General features: G+C 39.9%; 1 protein-coding gene across 2 annotated transcripts in view; it reads left to right on the forward strand.

Annotated features, from left to right (window-relative positions):
• EFNA5 (ephrin A5) overlaps positions 1-17,137 on the forward strand; it is a 205,508-nt gene that overhangs the window by 42,034 nt on the left and 146,337 nt on the right. The window contains exon 1 of one of the 2 annotated variants that reach the window (XM_074533314.1): positions 4,288-4,989. The exons of the other annotated variant lie outside the window; for it this stretch is intronic. Within the exon in view, the coding sequence (XP_074389415.1) occupies positions 4,979-4,989 (11 nt within the window). The 5' untranslated portion in view covers positions 4,288-4,978. Of the gene's footprint in view, positions 1-4,287; positions 4,990-17,137 lie in introns of those variants that run through there. 2 annotated transcript variants of the gene reach the window in all.

Genomic DNA, 17,137 nt, shown 5'->3' on the forward strand with positions numbered 1-17,137 from the left:
TTGTTAGGAGTGCCTTTCCTGTGGTAGTTATTCTGTTTTATTAATACCCTGATGAGTATAAACATCAAGAGTTGCAGTTCCACATAAGGTGCCCCAGTCACCTATGTTCTGCACAGCACTTTGCTTTGCTGTACAGTTGACAGATTTTATCTCTTCTCTTTTCTCTTCTCTTCTCTTCTCTTCTCTTCTCTTCTCTTCTCTTCTCTTCTCTTCTCTTCTCTTCTCTTCTCTTCTCTTCTCTTCTCTTCTCTTCTCTTCTCTTCTCTTCTCTTCTCTTCTCTTCTCTTCTCTTCTCTTCTCTTCTTTTTCCTTCTTTTTCTTTTTCTTTTTCTTTTTCTTTTTCTTTTTCTTTTTCTTTTTCTTTTTCTTTTTCTTTTTCTTTTTCTTTTTCTTTTTCTTTTTCTTTTTCTTTTTCTTTTTCTTTTTCTTTTCCTTTTCCTTTTCCTTTTCCTTTTCCTTTTTCTTTTTTTCTTTTCCTTTTTTTCTTTTCCTTTTTCTTTCTTTTCCTCATTAAGGAAAGAGAAATGTCATCTAAGTTAGAAATATGGAAGCCTGATTTAAAAGACCATTGATCATTTATCTAATGGATTTTTTTAAAAAAACATATTTTACCTTATTACGTGCCTTTCTTGTCTTCATTTGGATCACTGCCTGTAGTATGCACTTCATAGTAATAAGAAACCTACTTTTAATTGCAAACAGTCTGGGAATAGACTAATATAATAGACTAAATAACAAGGCTGGGTGATGTAAAGATTGTTCAGTAAGGTGTGGTGCTAAGGATATATAGTTCTTTTGTTTTATAAGAGGATATTTTGCATTATGCCAGGCGGCTTTTGTCCCAAATTTTTAGTTATATTGTAATTTGCATTCATTATCTTTTATTAGCCATGTTACACCTAAATCTCTGTAAATATCAAATAAGAAGACAATGTGATGGTGAGCAGAGTAAAAATGCATACAAAATAGCCCAGCAAAATTTAAATAATCTGAAAATATGAACACTAAAAAGAATATTTCAATGGGTTTTTAATTAGATTGTGTAATTTCTTTAGTTTTTAAAATAAGCCACTAGCTATGTTATTTTCTTTTTTGACTTCATAATTAATCAAGTTTTGTGATTGTTACATTGTATACATAAGTAGGGATGTGTATGTCTGTCTGAGTACGTGTGTTTGTATCTCTTTGTATCTGTGTGCATATGTAAATATTCTTTAAAAAAAAAAACAAGCAAAACCCTTTTTTTTCCCAATAATGCAATGGCACTGACTTTAAATAAATGCAAATGGTAAATATACAAATTATTTTTATAACATGACCATTAATTTCACTCCTTATATGGCAGTGTATGAGAGAACGGGCATAGAAGAGCTGAAACCAATCTCTGTTTAATATTCTTTATTTTGATTTTCTTCCACTTCTCCTTGTAGCCAAAATGAAGCCCAAACACTTTGTGCAGAAGAGGGAGAAAAGCAGTTCTTGATTGAGCAGATGTCTTGCTTTTTCTCACTTTGCCTTTGTGGTAGCGGTGTGGTGTCCTGGACAAAGACATGCCTTGGAATGAGTGAGCCATCAAGTGAAAATAATTTCAGTGAATAACTGAAGAAGAAATTATTTTTTTCCCTACATCTTTATTGTGTGCTGTTCAATTCCAGTCTTTCCATCTCACAGTGGTTTGCGAGTCTGATTTACGGCTCACAGCCCATTGTCAGTCCCCTCTTCTTCTCCCTTTTTTTTTTGGCTTTATGTGAGCATCACATGAGTCAGTAAGGAGTTAATTTCCAATGAATACTGCTAGGAGCTTCTCTGCAGTGTTTCGTGCAAGGTTTTGGTGTTTCGTGCCTGTCACTGCCCCTCTTTCACGCCTCTGTGGGTATGGAAATGTTTGGAGACAGAGTGGGGAGCGGGCTGTGGGCTTGGTGCTGCAGCCCCCTGACCGCTGGGTGCATCGCCCACCGACAGTGCTTCCTCATGCTCCTGTGCCATGCGTGACACGCAATGCTCGGGGGAGCGCCGCAGAGACAGTGCGTCCCAAATCTGCCCTTCCAGAAATTTCTCTCCAAAGTCAAGTCCTCCTCCATCTCAGGGCGGGGGGACCCCAACTGCATTGGGGCCGCTGTAAAAGTGCCAGCTGGAGCAGTGATAAAATGTGGATGACGGCAGCAGTCAGTCATGTAATTGTATTTTGTTGCAGCTGACTCTTAGGAGTCTTAGATTTGTTGCCTGAAACCTGTGTGCTGCATTGAAAATGGCAGCCAGTCTTTTTCGTGGTACTCTTGCTAAGAGTGTAGATCTCTGATAGCTGTGCATTTTTTTATCCTCTGTGCAACTCTCAGCAAAGTAAAATACTGGGAAAGGAGCACCCATGAAGCAATGAGGAAAGGGAGTGGTTCAGCATTTTTAGATGATAAGATGTAAAAGTTAATAGCTCAGCAGTTTCAGAGGTTGTTTTGCTTTCTACCTAGATTTGTTAGTATGACTTTGTTACACAGACTCCCTTTGAATAGTGAAGCCAGTTCATGTATTTGCTGCAATGCTTAGGCTTTCAAAGCCTGATGTATTGGAAAATATGGAAATACCAATGATGTAGTGTTTACTAGTGTGTCTGAAATGGATATTGTAACCTCTGAACCTGAAAGAAAAAATATGTCATACTTCCTAAGATTATTGTGCTCGGCAGAATTTCTCTGTGCATTATATTTTCTTTGTATGTTCAGAAACAGAAAAATCTATGGAATTCAATGAAACAAACAAACAAAAAAAACCTCTGAAAGTCAGCACAGTTGACACAAAATACTATAATTTTTTTCTCCAAATGAAAATTTTTGAAGCATTTTTTTTCCTTCTGTAAAAACATTACAGTTTGGTGAGGTATTTCATACCTTATCAATCTATTTAAGCCTGGAAATAAATGAGGGAGTATAACTGAAGCCTATGTTTTGAACAGATTTTGTTATTTTCTTCCATGTGGCCATCATTTTGGGTGTTAGCTGTCCTTTACTCTCATTAACCTTATTGAAAATGTTTCCTTCTTGGTTATATTCCTTAATTTTTTTTTTTACTTTATTTTGTCTTTCGTCAAAATAAATTGCATTTTTTACTGTGGTCTTCTGAGTTGTTGAACTTGATCATATTTTTTTGGTTAGCTTTAGTGGAAATATGGGAAAAGTAGAATACAGACTAGTTTCATTTGTAAATATTTTATTGTATAGACAGTAGTGTGCAAAAGGAATAAATACCCCCCCTTTTATTATTCTTTGTTTGTATTATTCTTTTAAATGCCCCTGCATTATTCTTTACAAAGAATGTTTCTTGTGATTGTTCTTTAACTGTGTTTGACTGTGTGCTGACAGAAAGCCGTTTTGCCAGTGATTCAGCAAGAATCTCAAGCTGAATCTCCGAGCCACCCTTTTCTTTGGAAGTGTTTGGAGTGGTAACTACAAAAATTGTTATTTGTTATCACTGTTATTTTTTCTTAACCGTTCAGGCTAGTATCTGGGCTGCTTGCCAGTTTCAGTTTCATTTCACTCAGGAATTATTTGCTTCATTCCTACTCCAACCTGCCAATCCTGCAGCTCATGTTTGTAAAAGGGCCGAACAGATCAAAGGAGTCAGAGCCCCAGGAAGGAGGAAGTAGGGCAGTCCTCACTGGCACAAAAGGCAATTAATTTTAATTGTTAGAATTATTATTTCCTTAATCTATAAGAGAGCTTAAGTAATGGAAATTCTGGGAATTAAACAGGTATTTTCCGTGGTAAATCATGAGTGTTTAAGAATAATAGTTTTTTGTATGGAGTCTTGGAGCCCTGTCCCAGTCCTGAAAAAAATATGAAAAAGGGTGCTGGCATCCCAACAGGGGCACAGGAGGACTCTGAGCAGTCGGTGCCATGTGGAGCACGAGGACTTCTCACAGCGCTGAATGCACAGAAACTGCCAAAGAGGCAGGCCTGCCTGTAACACTCATACCAAGTACTTGAATATTTGCTGTGAAGGAGCAAAGGTTTTAGCTAGAACTGTTTTAATAACTGTTTTAGATTAACACCGAACAAAGAAAGGTACTTGTTTTTGCAGTAATTTGTCCCAGATGCTATTTATTGTGCATAGGTCTGAAGTTTGCATTTCAGTGGAATGAATATTTTGGTCAGAGCCAAAATCAGAAACAGACGGATGGTCAGGAGGAAGAGCTGCACCCTTTGGAAGAAGATGGGGATCCTTGCATTTAATTAGCAGGCCTGATCTCTTCTTTCCAGTAAGTGATACGATCTGTTTCCTTTTTAAGTTGTGTCCTTGTTGTTGGGGTAGTAGTAAAAGTAGTCCATTCCTTGACCTTCTCCAGTTGTGCATCCCAAGGTGGGTTGCATTTGTGCTGCTTCTCTTTACTGCCACGCTGTGGAAAAAGAAGTCTGGCTGGGATGCTGTACTGTGTTTTCCACAGCATGGCAGTAAAGCAAAACATTGCAGCTTTATTTCACTTACAAGCAGGGTTGGCTCTTCTTTTTCTTTCCCTGCATTTCTTCCCACTCATGCTAAGCAGCCAGTAGATGCATCCGTGCAGTTTTTATCTGGTGTAGGGATTGATGTGCTGCTCTTTCCCATACAACGTCTACGTGTTGACTGAAAAAATCCCTGTGTAAAGAAATGGATTTTAAATAATGTGCTTCTGATTTAAGGATGTAGATGTGAATTTAAGCATCAGCACCATATTGGGAGTCTGTATGGAAAAGAGTGGTGTTGAGAGTCACATTTCAGAGCCTGGGACTGAAAGGCATCACATGGTAGGAGGAGCATGCTGAGGGAGGAGAGCCTGATGCTGTGCAGCACTTGGGCCAACATGAAAATATTTTTTGAGAGAGGAAGTCTGTTCTGGGGGGAGCAAATGTGCTTCGACAGAGTCTGCATGGAGCCAGTAATTTTTGATTCTTGAGCCTTGGACTCTTGCCAGATTAGCTTTTGGTGACCAGCTGGATGGATTTACTGAATGACACTTAGGTAATAAAAACCAGAGTTTTAGCAGTTTAATTTTTCTGATCCTGTACTGTACTGTACTGTACTGTACTTATCCTTTACCCTGTACTGTAGATGTAACTTACAAAAAATGTGCCATGTTTGCCATCCACATGCTGATATTTTATTCAGGGAAGAAATATAGTCCTAATGTCTACTTTATCCGCTCTCTCCTGCACTGTTTTTGGAGTTATTTATTTATGGTTTTTTTCTTATTCTTGTCTACTCCCAGTTCCCGCATTTCTCTTTTGCCTTCAAAACAGCGAAAGACTACAGGAGTAAGCGCTGGGGAAACTCACAGCCCTCCTTTTCACTCTGCTTTGCTCCTTTTCAGCAAAAAAAGCAGTTCAAGAAATATTAGGAGGTCAAGCCTGCCCTAAGATACTGCCAATTAAAGGCCATTCAAAGTCACATGAAAAACATTTGGTTACCTCACCTATTGCACCTTAAGTGACACTAAGTAATACTTCTTTCTTTCTTATTGATCTCATGTGTTCAAGGAATAATTGATGCTTTAATGTAACAACAAATGGGCATAGCTGTCTAGAAATATTTAAATTTGTTTTGTCACAAGAAAAGTCTTCTAAATTTCAGCCTCTATAGCCTCTGCTCCTGTGAACAGCTGGGAGAATAAATACATATGACAACAATGCTATGACAGCTATGGGGTTTTAATTGTTTTGTTTTTGCTTTGTGAGGGTTTGTTGGATTTTCTTCCTTTCTTTCATGTGTTTGGTTTGGGTTTTTTCCCCCTTGAGGGAGACTGGGGTAGGTCACTGGCTTAGCTTTCATCCTGTCTTTTTGGACTCAGTCAGTCCTTAATTAAATTTGTGGCAGAGGGCTTTGTTGAATATTGCACCATGTGATGGTGAATGGGTTTGTGTAATACTAGTATTATATGAATAGTACTAAAATAGACCGAGACTGCATAGTGTTTTCCAGTAGCAGTATGTAGAAAAGTGCTGCTGTTTCTTCCCAGAGGTTATTAGGTGTCACCATTGAGTGGTTGTACAAAAACCAGATTTAGATGTTTTAGAATTACTCCTGCATCATAAAAATAATAGTGGAATGAATATTTGGTAGTTACTGCCAGAAGAACCTGTAATTTTCTGGGGAAACCAGTCTTTTTTGTTATGTGTGTTCTTAGCAAGGAAAAATACTTTTCCTGCCTAAAAAATCATTAACGGTGTTGCAGTGAGATTGAAAGTGAGGTAACTTTATTAGGAAGTCAGAAGTTAGGTGAAAAAAATGCTATCTTTAGCTGTGGGTATCTTTTCTGGTGTTTACTACAAAGAACATGAAAGCAAAACATTAAAAAAAAATAATTCTAACCTTCCTTTTTCTTAATTGTTGTCTTCAGGGTTTTTTTTTTAAACTTAAATATTCTCTTCCTAAGGACTGAACTGAAAGACATGATTAGTTGTTTCCAAAAAGGTGAGAATATATTTAACCACAAACAGTAACAGACAGGATAGTGCGTGCCTCTGACCAAGTACCTTGATGTTGGGGATATTACATTTACAACTTTTTTTTTTTTTTTTTTGTGCATGTGTCTGTGAACATGCTTGCAGTAAACTAAGAATCTACTTTTATGTGACTGTTATACTGCGGAAAGGCATATTGTTACAGTATTGTTTTTGCTACATCGCCTCTTGACGTGCTTACTGCAATGCTAATCTTTCAAACGAGGACTGAAGTACATAATTATGCAGAAAAGCTGGACTTTGAAAAGCACTTGCTGCTGCTTAGCTGTCTCTGATTCATTCTCCCATCAGGGAAAGTCAAACTGATAGAACAGTTAAAGGAAAACCAGTCTTGATTGCATCTGTCTGCTTTGACCAGGCAGTCTTATTTTGTTTTTCTGTGATTGCACTTAAAATTTTATCCTATTCTGTCTCTAAAAAATGTGTCATCTGGGGAGTCAGGTTCACTTTTCTGATAGAATCCTTCTTGGGAGGAATGTTCAGCTCTTGTGTAATTTGGTTTCTAAGCAGTTCTGATTTGTCTGGAAATTTGAAGTCCAGATATTTGCCTTTTGAATTATGGCTCATAAGTGGAATAAGCATATAAGGGAGAGACAAGAGGCAGAGAAGATGTGAATAATAAAATGTGGAGAGGCAGAGCTATCTTTGGAGAACTGGAGATTGTCAGCTCTTCAGTGGTCTGGAACACCTTGTGCTGTCCATCCACTGGTTCCTTCTGTTTCCTCTTCCATTTTCTGTGAGTTTGGTTTTCATCCCACCCTAAAAGGACCTGAGCTGATTTGACATGAAGGTGAAAATGGTGGTAAGGGATAGGAGGCTGTTAGGCCCAGGAGTACTAATTTAGCTATTAGTTAACAATAGCTGATGAGCTTGTTCTCCTTGAATGCATAACGTGGAGTATTACAGTAATAAGTCGGGAGATAGCCATGAGAAGATGTGAAAGGGAAGAATTCCTCCAGGGCATGAATCTTTTTCTTTTTTTAAAAAATTTGGATTCTTAATGCCATGCATGCTTTACTTACTGTATATTGAATTTAAATCTTAGCCTGTGAAGGTTTTTGTTTGGTTGTTTTCATTTTTTTTCTGGATAGGAAGCAGTTTTGTCCATGGTGATGTGCCTTGTTAAGGGTTGTTGTTTTGGCCTTTAGAAGGGATGATGAAATACAAGGAAAGTTTGATCCAGCAACAGGATTACCATCCACAAAACTGTAGTGGAGCATTTGACCACCAGTTCCAGTTTGTAGCTCACTTAGTAACTAAAACTGATGTTCTGAAATTGCAGTTTTGCAGGATAGCAGGATACTTGTATAAGGAAAAAAGTTAATTTTTTTCTTGAATAGGTTGCTCTACCATTTATGTTTATTTCAATGACTGAATTGCCTCTATTGTACAGATTACTTTATATTCTTATGTGTGCTGTTTGTAGAGGAGAGATCAGTGTTCCCTTGCTTTTGCTTGTGCATGCACACATACACATGCTTATTTTCTCTCAAAATTTAGGGGGTTAAGGGGTGGAAGGAGAAGAATATAAACAGAAAACCCACATCCTGACAGCTGCCTCTAGTTAGTCCTGTTTTCCCCCCACAGTTTTAAATCTTATGGTGCCTCCTAATTTGTCCCACATGAGTCTCCTCCCAATGGGGCTGTTTTCCGTTTCCTTTTTACTTTCATTTGATCCAAAGTAAACAGTTAGTGAAGAATGAACCAATTCAGACAGCTGTCAATGGGCCATCAGCTTTCAGGTGTCTCAAACAGGAAGAAGAGGGCATACTATTATGTAGGTACAGAGGGAAAATGGTATTGAAACCTGATGCCTATGTGGACCAGAAAAGCATATCCAGATCAAATCTGTTTAAGACAATATGGTTACAGTATGTTCAGGAGATAAATTTTGGGATGCCCAGTAGTGTTTTATAACACGTGTAAAAACCTCTTCATGCAAAAAGCATTTTAGATTAAAAATATATTGGGTGCATGACTTAGGATGAAAAATCACAACACTTTACTAGTAATTCATGAGATCATAACACACTTTCCAAAGAGACGTGTTGAAGGATGCAAATGTTGCATCTGCCAAGAACGGTAATGCTACATTTGTTTGCTGATTTTTAAGATGTGGTTCCCTTCAAAGTCTGAATGCATCTTCTTTTATGTAAAGGTGTGTCTAGGAGCATGGTAGATAACCCACCTTTCCCTTAGAGATGTATAGAGCATGTCAGAGCAGCTTTCTTCTGCCTGTCCAGTTAGGTTTTCTCTTCTAAGTACAAATTACTTACCGTGCCTGTAAGACTCAACAAAGTAATTTATCATGTCACTTGAAAACGTCTCTAGTCTGTGTTTAGGAAAGATCTAAAGGATTCCCGTGGCATTTCCTCCAAAAAAAACCCCCAAACCAAACCAAGATATGATGCCAAAATAATACACTTTGTATTGAGGTCTCCAAAATAAGTGGCATTGCAGCTAGTTGCCTGCAGGTCAGTATTGACTTTGCTTTCCTATGTTAGAGTAAAACCTATCTCACCAGCTATATTTGGCTGTGCAAAAGCCCATCACTCTCTTACTGAAGCTCTGCTTCCACTGAAGTTTAGAGCTCTGTCTACACAGACGCCCTTCCTCTTTGCTTTGGTGACATGTTGGGATGTCTTTTCCTGCTCATCTCCTGTGCAGTTGCTATAAGAATGACTTTCAGAGAGGTGATTCTTGCTACAGTGATATGTGGTATATTTTTGTAATGGGCCTCTTGGGACCTAGTGCAGTGTTATGCATGTTCTCCCATTTCTCAGAGAAAGTGATACGCTGGAACAAAGTGAGCTGTGTGTCTTAATTTTTACTTTCTTCAATTTCTATTATGTGGAAATAACTAATAGTAAAGTAATTCTGCATTGATAAATAACAATGCAATTGGTCCTGAGCACCTAATTCTTTCTCAAGCAAATAGTCCTGTTGTTTCCACCAGAACTGCAGGCAGAGGCAGGATCCAAGGGAACCAGGCTCCTAAAGGGTAAAATAAACTCTAGTCCTCACAGTAGTGCTGTAGAAAAGGAACATAATGAAGACTATCTGGGACTTGGAAGCATTTGCCAGGAAAAGTTAGTTCTGCTGAAAATGAGGAGAGCAATGTGTGGCAGAAATGGACCCTGAGATCTGTCAGCTTTTGTGAGAGGGAAAAGGCAAGTTAGAGGAAGCTTGGGGTCAGGACACCTCTGGGAAAACTTTTGCACACAGGGTTGAAAACAAGCAGACTGAGGCAAGCTTAAATAAATATTGAGTTTCAGAGAAAGCAAGCAGTGGAGCCTGTAGGTGGCATAAGATGCCTCGTGTGTTTCTTTTTTTTTATGAAATTGCACAGCTGCCCAGTGAAATGTCAGAGAAACACCGGGATCTGTGCCTGTGATGACTGCTGCAGGGATGCTAGTGGGAGGCTGAGCTTAAGGGCAAGTACAAGTGTCTTCTGGGGTGGGGGCAGCTGAGGTATTGAACTATAGTTCAGTATAGACAGCAGGTCTGCTATCTGTATTCTGTGCACTGTTACCACTACCAATTATTAATTTTACTCTACTTTTAAAAGGGATTTTTTTTTTTTAAATTTGGCTCAGCTGGCAAAGCTAACACATTTCACAGCAGTTGCTGTGAGTGTTTCTGTTAGCATGACATCTGGCTAAGTGAAAATATCCCAAATTTATCTCTGCCCTCATAGTGTTTTGCAACTGTTTCAGTATTTGTTTTGATCAAATAAGTCAGATTTTGGTAAAGTACAGTAACAATGGCACATGGTGTGACTCTTGGGACTGTTCAGTGCAGGGCCAGCAGTTTTTCTGCGTGATCCTTCTGAGTTCCCTTCCAGTTCAGGATATTATGTGATTCTCTGATTTCTGTTGGACATGTATGTCTAAATGAACAAGTTATGTTGTGAGTATATGGTATTTTCCCTACTTACGCTAATGAGCTAAAGGAATTGTAGTTGCCAGGGAGGGGGGCAGAATTGGTGAGGGAGGAGGAGTCCTTTGCTGGAGGCCAGAGCTGCATAGTAATAGGAAGGCACACAAAATCAAATATGTTGTGCCAGAACAAGAAAACACCACAAGCACACACTATGTGTGTACACAAATGTGTATATTTATGCTACTGTGAAGAGATGATTTATACTTACGCTACTATCACAGGGGTAGGTGTTGAATCAGTATCAACAGTGCATAGTTTATGGGATTTATATCACTGGCACCATTATTTGCCCAACTAGGTATGGTAATGCATGCCTGTCTCCTTCAAAACATTCCTTTCATCTCCAACTAATGCTGCTTAATGGGCCTGGATAAGGACTGAGTAAACAGAAGCAGAAGTTGCGTGGTATGTGTGTGTGTCTATGTGTATGTATTTTGCTTCACTGTTTTTAGTCTCCCCCTGCCAACTTGGTGAAATGGCAATTAGAAAAACGTTGCCTGGAATGGAGGAAGGGCCTTGAGTGGCTGTCATCTCTCACCTGTTTTTACATGCTTTTACTTCAGCTGAATCATTACTCTTGAGTTGCCTTAGAAGTGAATTCGGCACTGCTGGAATAAGATGAATAAATCATCTGTATCTGTACATATTTACTAATTTCTGAGCTAAAGTGTGAGAAAAGGGAAGAGGTAGAGATACTGCAGGCTGATTTTGGAGATGAATGTGAGGCACCTAGTTGGAAATGAGAACTTTTGCTCTGTTATTCTATCCCCACCCCAGTCCTCCACCTTGAATTATCATAACATTTTTGCAAAGAAACATAGTATGCATTTCATTCTTGACATGACAGAACTTAGTAAGAGAACCGAGTATTTGCTGGGATCTTTGCTTTGGACTTCTCCTTTAGATTTTTCTAAGAAGCTATTTATGCCCCTCATCTACTTCCCATTCCCAGTCCTCTCTTCCAGCAGCAAAAACAAGAATCCTTCTTACCAAGTTGTTAAAAAGCCTGCTCCTGCCTCCTCCTCCATCTTCTACCCTGAGCTATATGAGGGGACATAAAGACACGTGTCTACTGCATTGCATTATTTGTAGGAAAAACAGAGTAATGCAAGTTCTTCAGGGATTTTCATGAAGTTGAAGTACAGGTAACTGAAGCAGCTTGAAAGAAATACAATTTTCTGCACGTTGTTTTCTTTGTAAGCTAAAGCTGAGGATGCAGTCAGACCACAGCATTCATGTACGGTGAAAAAAACCACCGCTGTTTGTTGCGAGTCTTGTTTCTTGTCTATTCAGAGTCTTAAGCTAGTAATAGATCCTGGCCTCCAGTGCAGGGTGTAGCTGTTTCCCAGTGTGTCCCTGGTCTACTTGGTTGTTTCTGTGTTTATTAAATGACACAGAGGATCTCCCTTTGCAAAGAGCTGTTGCCTTTCCCATTCCTTATGAAGATGAATTAATATTTTTTCTCTCTTAATTAGGTTCCATCTGTTGTTCCTGTCTTGAATTCTAAAGGTTATAGTTATTACCATATTCATAAAATCACCCAGCTGTGTAAGAGAACTCTAACAACAGTTTTAAGGCCAAATTCCTTTATTATGCCTTATTCAGCGTACATTTTGCCATGAGTGATAGGCAAGCTGATCATGTGGGGCAAATCCTGCCAGTGGTTTTCTGTTGTCTTACAGCAAGAAATATACCATCCTGCCAAGAGAAGTATGTCTGTATTTCAATAAAACTCATACAGACTAGAGCTTCCAAACACAAAATGCCCAAATATCCATAGCTTCTGGATGAAAGTCTTTTTAATATTCTAGCTTCTTCTAAATCTGTAGTGCTTAGAATCTTGTTGCTTGGTATTATAAATCGAATGCCTAAGAATATATAGTGGTATTTAGTTGAGAGTGGATTTGGCATGAACAGGCAGCCTTGGCCTTCTATCTCAAGAAATCTGAAAAGAAAGCCTGAATATACCAAGATGAGTGTGCTGTGAGGATTGAGTGATGATTTATATTCCCATGAAGGGTGAAGAGCACCAGGGGTCTAATTTTATGTGCATGTCACAAGACCTGCAGCTACGAGATAATCACATTGCAGTCTTCAGCACAAGGTTAAATTTTCCTTCTCTCTCACCCTACATGCACATGCTTTCTCTGCTTTTCTCCTGTGTGTTCTCACTTGGTCCATAGCAACTATCTGAAGGTAAGGCTTGCTTTCATCTGCTTGCCAGTCTTCCATTTCTTCTGATCTAGGCTTACACTGGTTCTCTTTTAAATGACAGTATGTTTGCTAGAAGAAAGAAAATGAGAACATCTGTAGATTGCTTGCTGGACATAATCCCTTTCTTTTTAGGATTACCTGTTTGTTCCACTGATACCTAGATAGTATGGTCACTGTCTGAAACTCCGTTTTAAGAAGCTGGCTGAGTGTCTTGCATTGTGGGTGATTCCCCACATCATCCTGTGGGTGGTTCTCTTTGTTCCTGCCCCAGCTTCTCTTTCCCCTCAGAGTCTGCCGTCCTGTGCAATATACTTTGCTTCTAGGTTGATCAGAATGAATGTGCAGCAGGATGATTTTTGTCATAAGCATCCAGCAATTCCTGCAAATCAGAGATTTGGGGAATTGAGAGTTGCAGTCAAGCAATTCTTCTCTGGTTGATGTTAATAGCTTATTTTCCCTGGCAACCTGCTTCACCCCTTCACTCAAAATTGATGCCTGTTTAGTGTTGTGTATTCACTTATCCCTGTGCCAGAGGTTACCAGGTTTGTACCTAGGCGCTGAAAGGTGCCTCTTCTGCCTTCACAAGTCAGTCCATTAGGCTGAGCTGCATAGGAGAGCAAGAACACTGAAGGTTCTGTATGAAGATGGCTGAGAGGTTGCTCAGTAGTGGAGGGGCAGGCTGGCAGCTGGTATTCAGCTGTCCCAATCATGGTTTGCCAGAGACATCTGTCAGTGCCCTCAGTCCTTTGTTATCAAGGTGGTAATTTTTTGCCTGCCTGCAGTGGTGAATTACAGTGTTCAACCCCTGTCTGTGTTCTTGTTTGGATCTATTTCAGAGGTTATAGTTCATGTTATTTGATAATGGCCAGGGAGCTCTGGAGCAAAGTGGGTTAAATGCTTGTTAATTACTGTTAATGCCTTTTTTTGCAGTTGAAAATGATGTACACTTATTCCTCTCTACCTTACATCTCAGTTGGTTCCCTACCATGCTGCCTGCCAGGCTCTTGACAGAGGCAGCAATATACTTATCACTGTTGTCTGCGGCTTAAAACTGGTAAGAAATGTGTGTTTGTGGTGTGCAGACTGAGTTGATTTGTATACTTGACATGCCAGTCCATTCAAATATTGAGGTACTGGAGGAATAATCTTAGCTGTGTTGCCATTTAATTAACTCTTGATGTAGCTGAGAAAGTGTGCACAACTGTGTAATTTACATGCTAACATCTATTTCAGAAAGTAGCAATTTATTATGTGAGCTAAAAATGAGACCACATTTAATTTCAGCTTTTGGTAATAGGGTTTGGTTTTTTTTGAGTCCATTGCCAGTGGTAGAGGAGACGTGAGGCATCCCCTCTGTAGGTTTGTTTGTGTAGCATAAATTGTTCACACACTTGCAAAGAGAGCCCTGGGATATGGGTATTTGACACTGAGCAGTACATTTTCTTTATCTAACAGGCCTTGGTGGACAGAATAGATTTGGTTCCTATTTACAGATTGGTCAAAAGTATTTGTTGCTGATCTTTTGCCAAGTTGCTACATTCATCCCTAGCTCCATTATCTTTTGCTGTCTTTAATGACCTCTTGGAATTTTGATAATTTTTAGAAATATCTCTTTGAGGGGCACAGAGTGAGTAGAAAGTGTCCCGACCTCTCTACATCATCTTAATTGCAGTTATGCTCAGGCTTTGGACTTTCCTGCATGTCTTCTCCCCTCTTTAGTTTGTGGTTGTTATTCTTGAATTTGATGAGAATCTGTTGTGGATTTTACTGAACTGAGCAACTCTGCCTAGACAGGAGTATGGTGCATCTGTATGTAGGTAACTTATGGCTTTGTTTATATTCTTGAATTCAAAATTCTGCTCTAGCAACTACAGATTTTTCTCTTTTTTTGGCTTAGAAATATCAGCTCCATAGCTTAGAAGGCTGAAAAGCTGTTGAACTAATAAAGGAATACTTTGGGTTTTTTAAATTTTAGGTACCTCTTATTTGTAATTGAAAATTACAGCAATTTAGGTCTAATTTGAAATGTAGAATACAAGAAGACATAGATTAATCGCCTCTTGAGTGACTGGTGTCTTTCTTTTTTTTTTTTGTGATGAATGAATGGGAAGAAAACCACTAACACTTTTTTTTTCTGACTTAACTCACAGGTCTAGAAAATTGGTAATTAGCAACTTGGAAAGGCTAGTATAATTTTTGGCCTAGTTACTGGAGAAGGTGTGATGGGGATGACCCCCAACAAAAGTGACTGGTAGCATTTGGAATTAAATCCTGCTTTTGGGGGGTTTAGTAGCAGTTGCTGAAGCAAAGGACTTAAAGACTGGTGATTTTAGAATGTTGTAAATGATAATGAGGAAACAGCAGCAAAGGATTTGCTCAACATATGCAAGAAGTGTCCCTCCTTTCTTTCTTCCAGTGGAGTTTTCATGAAGAGCGAAGGTGTTATCTAAACCCTAGGAGGAGAAGTATGTTTTTGTTCCACTGAAGTGTGCTTGCATAAAACTCACCACGGAGCAGATAATCTTGGGTGCCATCACATGCCACATGGAGGACAACCAGGGAATCAGGCCCAGCCAGCCAGGTTTATGAAAGGCAGATACTTCTTGGCCAACCTGGTTTTCTTCTATGGCAGTGTGACCAGCTTGGTGGATGAAGGAGAGGCTATGGCGTTGTCTGTCTGCACTTCAGCGAAGGTCTGGACCCCATTTCCACAGCATTCTCCTGGAGAAACTGGCTGTTCGTGGGTTGGACAGGTTCAGTGTTCACTGGGTAAAAAACCTGCCGGGTAGTCCATGCCCAGAGAGTGCTGGTGTATGGAGTTACATCCAGCTGGTGGCTGGTCACCACTGGGGTTCCCCATGTTGGGGCTAACCCTGTATTATATTTTTATCATGATCTGGATGAGGGACTGGAGTGCACCCTCAGTCAGTTTGCAAATGACAGCAAGTTGGCTAGGAATGTTGATCTGCTGGAGAGCAGGAAGGCTCTGCAATGGGATGTGGACAGCTTGGACTCATGGTCCAAGGCCAAAGGCCTGAGTTCCATCAAGGCTAAGTGTCTTTGCGTCACAACAACCCCTGCTGAGCTACAGGCTGTCACAGAGTGTCTGGAAAGCTGCTTGGTGGAAAAGACCTGGGGGTGCTGGTCAACAGCAGCTGAACATGAGCCAGCTGTGCCCAAGGGGCCAACAACAGCAAGTGGCCTCTGTGTCAGCAACAGAGGGGCAGCAGGAGCAGGGCCGTGACCGTACCCCTGTGCAGGGCACTGGTAAGACCACAGCTCGAGTGCTGTCCAGCTGTCCAGTTCTGGGCCCTTCCATTCAGGAAGGACATTGAGGGGCTGGAGCATGTCCAGAGAAGGGAATGGACTTGGGGGAGTGTGTGGAGCACAAGTCTGAAAAAGACTGGCTGAGGCAGCTGGGGTTGTTTAGCCTGTCTGAGGAGGCTCAGGGGGGATCTTATTGATCTTTACAACTCCCATGAAGGAAGTTATAGTGAGGAGGGGGTTGGACTCTTCTCTCAAGTGAGAAGTGATAGGATGAGAATAAATGGCCTCAAACTGCAGCAAGGGAGGTTTAGATTGGATATGAGGAATAACTTTTTCACTGAAAGGCTTGGCCAGGTGTTTGAATATGCTGCCCAGGGATGTGGTGGAATTGCTGTCCGTGGAGAACTCAGGGGTATGGTTCGGTGGTGAACATGGTGGTGTTGGATTAATGGCTAGATTCAACTTAGAGGTCTTTTCCAATGTTAATGATTCTATGATCCTTGCTCTCTGCCATGAAATAAGCTAGTAGGTTTAGGTAGTGTGATCTTCAGGCCTCATGTGAAGCTGCAGATGTTACTTATCATAGGAAAAAAAAAAATTTCTCTCCCAAACAAAAGGGAATTCTGAGGCAGAGACAATGAAACACTACCTGTGCCATAAAAGCCAGAATGCTGTATGCATTAGTGCTTCACAAGAATGATCAGTGAAATTACTAGATGTAATTGATGTTTGTGCAAAACAGGGAGCATTTGGTTTTTTACCTTCTTGTGGTTAATGTTCAGTGTGATAATACAAATGAGTCCTCCACATTGCTCCCTATTCTTCCATGTCACATGTACTTTTTATCTTTTCCCTTTGTCTTGTGGTACTAGCAGTTGGTAAATGGCTTTTATGGAGGATAATATATTTAGAAAGCAATTTCCATTTGAGATTTTTACTGCTACCTCTCCCTCTCTGTGACCTAGGGAGTGGAAGGCTGATATAATACAGTTATCTTTCCAAGCTGAGTCACTTTAAAGCATGTGCTTGTAAAATAAGGTTTTTAATAATCTCTCCTGCCACAGAGCAGAAACTGGTCTCTGAATGAGGACAACCACATGAAACATGCTTCCGTGTAAACATGGCTTGGGTAGAATCAGCCAATTTCAAGGCGGATTAGTGTCAGTGCAGTGAAAACAGGATAAGGCAAGTATGAATATAGGGAGAACTTGAGTGTCACTTGTGAA

This window comes from Zonotrichia albicollis, chromosome Z (assembly GCF_047830755.1).
Source record: "Zonotrichia albicollis isolate bZonAlb1 chromosome Z, bZonAlb1.hap1, whole genome shotgun sequence".
NCBI classification, from domain to species: Eukaryota; Metazoa; Chordata; class Aves; order Passeriformes; family Passerellidae; genus Zonotrichia; species Zonotrichia albicollis.